The sequence below is a fragment of the Oryzias melastigma genome, linkage group LG24 (genome assembly GCF_002922805.2).
Source record: "Oryzias melastigma strain HK-1 linkage group LG24, ASM292280v2, whole genome shotgun sequence".
NCBI classification, from domain to species: domain Eukaryota; kingdom Metazoa; phylum Chordata; class Actinopteri; order Beloniformes; family Adrianichthyidae; genus Oryzias; species Oryzias melastigma.
In genome coordinates this window covers 16,415,515-16,421,426 of record NC_050535.1, presented here as the reverse complement: position 1 = coordinate 16,421,426, position 5,912 = coordinate 16,415,515, and the positions used below count along the sequence as shown (strand labels likewise).

Here is a 5,912-nt window from a genome sequence, read left to right as displayed (position 1 = left end):
TTTTACCAAACAAACTGTATTTTTATCCAAAATTACCAGTTTTGTCTTTTTTTTTTTTAATCCATGACAAAGAACTGACTGTTCTTCACAAAAGGAAATTAAGATCTGACTTTAGTGTTTCCATCTGAAAAATAATGGCCTCACATAGAATAGTTTCTCAGCTTTGTATCCATATGTTTTATATTGGTCTCTCTGGCACCACGGTGAGTTTTGTTCCCCTTGTCATGTTTATGTTCCCAGTCAGATTTAGGGAGGTGTTGTCCAGGCTTAACAAGTCTCTTTGAAGTCTGCTGCCGTCTGTAATTCATATATTTGAAAAAGTAGAGCCTCTTAAGAACTCTTAACTTTCTTGTTTGAGATATTTGCTTTACAGTAAAAGTCCACAAATCTTATCTCTGCATGTTTGCATACCAGCGGGTGGAATTACTTGCAGCAGCAGCTGGCAGCACATTTTGTCTTTTGAAAGATTTCTTCTTATTCTCAAGCAAAGCGACTGCATCTCCTTTTGAGCCACTCTCCAAAATGACAACTGAGGCCACCAGTGACACCCCCTTCTTTTAGGATAAACCAAGTCCCAAACTGCCCCCATCTCCAGTAACGCTTTTCTAAACAGGGATGCAGAAAAAAAAGTCCGCCTTAACCGGGAACACATGGCGTAAAAGGCATTGGAGGCCATTATGCTGATCAAAAAAGAGTCTCAGAGGAATGCAGAAATTGGCACACACCACGTTTGTCTTGTTTCTACAAACCCAATGCAAATAGAAATTGACAGGCTCTGAAAACACAAAGACCAAAACCGGATTATTGGGAAGCAAAGTAGAGAGAAAAGTCTGTTTTGACGAAGTACAACCTCTGAGTTCCCATAACAGCTGATAACGCGCAGCAGGACGCCAAACATTGAAATTCCTGAAGGACTCAAATCCTCATTTGGTGGGAATTAGGAATACCTTCTTGCTTCAGTTTTTAACTTCTTGTTGGGAGGTAGTTCCCAAAATTCATATGTTTAAAGGAAACTCACTGTCAGCACATGACTGATGTGAAGCTTGACAGTAAAACATTTGGACACAAGGATCTCAGTCTGTCAGCAGTGTGTTATTATTGCTACAATAATTTCTAATTCTTGGCTTGTCATGTTGAATTTGTTTACAGAAACCTTCAACGGTTTTACATTGATGTGACAGATGTCATTAAAGCACAGCGTTTTCATTTTAAGTTGAAACAAATGAGATTTTTAATGTAATTTCTGTACCTCTGAAAATGAAAATCTGCTTTGATTGCAAAAAAGCACAAATAAATCCATTACAAAAATCTATTTAAAACAAAAGAGACAAATTACGTTTGTCATTAAAAACTAGACAGTTGCATTACCGGCAATAATGCTAGTGTGAGGGTAGTGTCTGAATGAAGCTTTTTGCTGAAAATGGTGATGCAATTTACTTTAATTGCCAAAGGGAATAGCTGAAAATGCAAAAACTATGTTAAATTTACTAAAAGACTGGAAATTATGTCAAAGAACTATGAAAGAGCGCTGACATTTCTGAAAAATTTGTTGTAAAATTGCTTAAAATCCCCAATACGTACCAATGTTGCAAAAATATTGAATTTGTTGCTTAAATATGAGATGAACTCCAAATTAGCCATAAAAACCCCAGTATACCAAATTAGCCAAAAAAGCTAACTTGTTGCTTAAATACTAGCTAAACTCAAAATAGCCTAAAAACTCCAGTAGATAAAAAAATGTAACCAAAAATATTAGCATGTTTCTAAAATATTAGCTAAACTCCAAATTAGCATAAGAAACTTGATTAGATAACATATTAGCCAAAAAGCTAGCAACTTTAAAATTGCATAACATTGTCAGTAAACCAAATTAGTCAAAATATTAGTTACTAAAATTAAAGCTAAACTCTAAATTAGCCTATAAAAACCTCAATAAAAAACAAATTAGCCAGAAACGTTAACATGTTGCTAAAATAGGCGCTAAAATCTAAATTGGCGTAAAAAACCTCAGTAGATAACAAATTAGCCAAAAAAGCTAGTTTATAGCTTTAATACTAGATAAACTGCAAAATAGCCTAAAATTCCCCAGCAAACTAAATTAGCCAAAAACGTTAGCCTGTTGCTAAAAGAGAAGCTAAAATCTAAATTAGCCTAAAACCCCCAGCAAATGAACAATTTAGTCAAAAACGTTAGCATACTAAAACATTAGCTAAACTCCAAATTGGCATAAAAAACCTCAGTATATAAAATATTTGCCAACAAGCTAGAACATTGCTTAATTACTAGCTAAACTCAAAAATTGCACAACATTTCTCAGTAAACTAGTCAAAAACATTAACCTGTTACTAAAATATAAACTCTAAATTAGCCTATAAAAACCTCAGTAGATAAGTTACCCAAAAACGTTAGCATGTTGCTAAAATATTTGGTAAACTCAACAATTTTTGAAAATAAAAAAAAAAAAAAAAATGAAAACATAGCCTATGAATATATTTAAAGGCTTGTTGCTAAATTACTTAAATTTTTTTAAATTTCGAGACCTCCTCATTCATTTCCCAAGGAGCATATTTTGCTCAATATTTAAAAAACTATAAAGTTTATGAATACCAAAAATACAATCAGTAATGTCCTGAACAAACTAAAAGTTTTGATACCAAGATTGTTGAAATCACTGACTGTGTGATTGAGTTTAACGTGCCAAATACAGAAAGGAGCAGGAGGATCACTATAGTGTGCTATATCCCTCTGATTATTACATTTTATGTGTGGAATTGCTCACTAAAGGGGCGTTTTAGTCTAATTTGGACAAATCAGCATCACAGAAAGAGACCCTGCATAAAGGAGGAGGGCTGAGAAGTGAGCAAAGGGCGGTGGGGGTGTGAGCGTCTGCAGCCAAAAGCCCACAGCAGCTTACCCAAACTTTATATTAGGTCTGGCTGCGACTATCACATCATCAGCTCTCTCTTGTTGGCATTCTTCCTGGCAGCTTGAGTGATTCCACGGAATCCACAAGGGACTTCTCCTCAGCAAAACATCTCTTCTGCTCATCTGCCGTTAACGAGGAGTTTCTATGAGGGTCTATTCGGCCGATTATGGAGAACCACAAAAGCTTTTTGAAATGAGAAGAGAGGCACCTCTGCTGAAGGAAAATGCAAAAACCGTCCTTCATTTTCCTAATTAATTTGCTCTTGAGTGTTTCTATAAACCACGGAAGCTCAAATATTCAGAGGAGCAAGCGTAAGTACTCGAAAGTCACGCAGAATCACATATGGAGATGATGAGTATCTTCTTTCTGTGAGGTCATGGAGTTCCTCAGGATTTACCTGCATCTACCTCACCACAAAGGCTTTTTTTCTTTAATTCGTGGAGTCACAAACCTTTCCAGTGCCTCCTCTTTCTCTTCTTTCAGGAAGTAACAACTGTCTGCCCGGATGTGCAACCTGTTCTCCTCTGAACGGATGTCTGTCCTGTAAACCTCGCTTCTTCTTCCACCTGGAGCAGGAGGGGATCCGGCAGCGGGGCGTGTGTCTCACCTCCTGTCCCCGGGGTCACTATGGCATGCGCTCTCCACACGTCAGTGTTTGCATCAGTAGGTAGCAGTTTGTAAGAAGTAATGCAACACGTTTATACGGCTTTTGCTCAGTTGACGTTTCTGAAGAGTCCTCTATGACTTTAATTGAATCCTTGACATTATTTTTTAACTTTTCTCGCTGCTGATCTCTACATTTTTTCCTTCCACTTCAAAAAATTACATCTAGACCTTTTATTTTATAGGACTGGGTCGATTTGAATCAATTTAAGCTTAACAGATCAATAATCGATTCAAAAAAATATAGATCAATTTAGCACATAAAAGCTGAAATTCGCTAGCTTGATGCTAACGTTTAATGGAATTTCCCATAGGACGGCTAATGCTAATGCTCGGTCAACGTAAAAATACATTGCTGACTAAATGAACATCTTTATAAACTCACAGACATGAATTTTCCAAACTAGTTTAATGAAATATTTTTAAAGTAACCATTTGTGGTCTAAAACACAGTTTTTTGCTCAAACTTTCTTCTTCTTCTTCTGGAATAAGGTGCAATTCTATAGCGTGATCACCACCTAGTGTCCAAACTGAAACATCCTCCAGGAGAAGCAGAACAATGTTTCCAATGTTAATGATCTGAACATTTTAGTTAGAACTTCTCCTTTAGAGAATCCATGTAACACTGGATGATATTAACAATCTCATTATTTCACTGATACATTTACAGAATGTGAACTGGATCAGATTAATATAAATATATTTAAAACATATAGTAGATTATTAATGTATTTCTCAACAAATATGCATAAATGTGTAAATAAAAAATTGAATTGAATTGAATTCAAGAATTTAAAAAAAATCTGAATTAAATCGATCCAAACTTTTGAGAATCAAAATTGTTTCTGGAAATTATTATCGATACCCGGCCCTATTACTTTACATTATTGTAAAAATATACCAACGGTAAGCAATGATGCAGTAAAGCAACATTTTACAGGTTGTTTGGCTGCTTTGTTTTGTCTAAATCAGAGGGTCTCAAAGTTTTTGTAGCAGAGGGAGATATTAAGAACTCGACATTGGACTGGTGGTCAATTTTGGTAAAAAAAAAAAAAAAATGCATAAACGGAAAAATGTTTTAATAACTCAAGGGATTGCTACACCAGGCCATTTCCAAATCCACAATGTAGCTAATGTCTGTCACAGATTTACAAGATTTAGTCATTTTTGTAAACATTATCTGCTGTGCAGCATAGCCTCATTGTAGTTGTCGGAGCTTATTGTTGTGCTCCTTGTCTGTAAATATTTCATAGTTTTTATCATTTTTAACATAGTGACAATTTATTTGAATTATTTGAGCATTACATTTACCTGCTTGCAATCAGGCACATTTATCCAGTCCATGAGGTACAACAAAGTAAGGATTTGTCCACTTAGCTTCTTGAAAGCGCCTTTTTAATCTCTCCAAATCCTGCTCATCTTCCCGCTCTGACTCTATTTCTACTAGTCTTTCTCCGCAGAGGCAGGGACGTAGAAAATGTTGTCTGCCCTCTAGTGGTGAAATTAATACACTGTGCCATTGACATCTGGGTGTAATTACATTTTTTTCCTGCAGATTTCGCCAGAAATTACGAAAACTAAGCAAACAAAAAAAAACTTTTTCCAATCAATGTACAGCTGGATATGATCTATTGAGGGCCACAAAAACTCTTTGAGAACCTCTGGGCTAAAGAGATGAAGACACAAGGAAAAAGCTAAAGCTATTTGTATTTTGTCACAGTTACTCAGAAACAATTGTTTTCCTGAGCGATGTACCGTCTAACCTGGTTGTCATGGAAACAAAGGACACAAAAATCGTCCTCCAACCCCCCCTATCCTTCATCTTTGATACCACTCTCTGTCTCTCTTCTCCTGCCTGCCTGGTCTAAACAGAAATGTTTAGCGTTAATAAAATGTAGCCTTAAATACAGTAGTGATTTTGTAGTGATTTATACAAATATACACCTTGTTTGGCTGAAGTTCCATAAACCCTTATTGAAACAGTGAAATCTGTTCAGCTATTATGTGTTTGCTCAGTTGCTAGACAGGACAAGTAAAAAAAAAATCATGGCAAAGTATGCAAGTTTGACCTTGCGAAAGACCGTAACTCCGTTTATAAAGGTGAAGTGTTCTTCAGAAAAAATGTTTTTTTAACCACGATTGATATTATTTTCAGGAGGTTATAATTGAAAAATATTTTATTGTAAATTTATCTCTGAGGCACCCACAACATGATACTCCCACCACCATGCTTTACGGCAGTGGTCCCCAACCACCGGGCCGCGGACCGGTACCGGGCCGCAGACCCATTGCCACCGGGCCGCGGAAGAATTTAGGGACGTTT

At 36.3% G+C, this 5,912-nt stretch overlaps 1 protein-coding gene across 1 annotated transcript in view; it reads left to right on the top strand.

Moving 5' to 3' along the window:
* Window positions 1–2,429: 2,429 nt before the first annotated feature.
* LOC112158175 (R-spondin-3) overlaps window positions 2,430–5,912 on the top strand; it is a 6,645-nt gene continuing 3,162 nt past the window's right edge. The window contains exons 1-2 of the mRNA XM_024291400.2: window positions 2,430–3,237; window positions 3,410–3,589. Of these exons, the coding sequence (XP_024147168.1) occupies window positions 3,150–3,237; window positions 3,410–3,589 (268 nt within the window). The 5' untranslated portion in view covers window positions 2,430–3,149. The remainder of the gene's footprint in view (window positions 3,238–3,409; window positions 3,590–5,912) is intronic.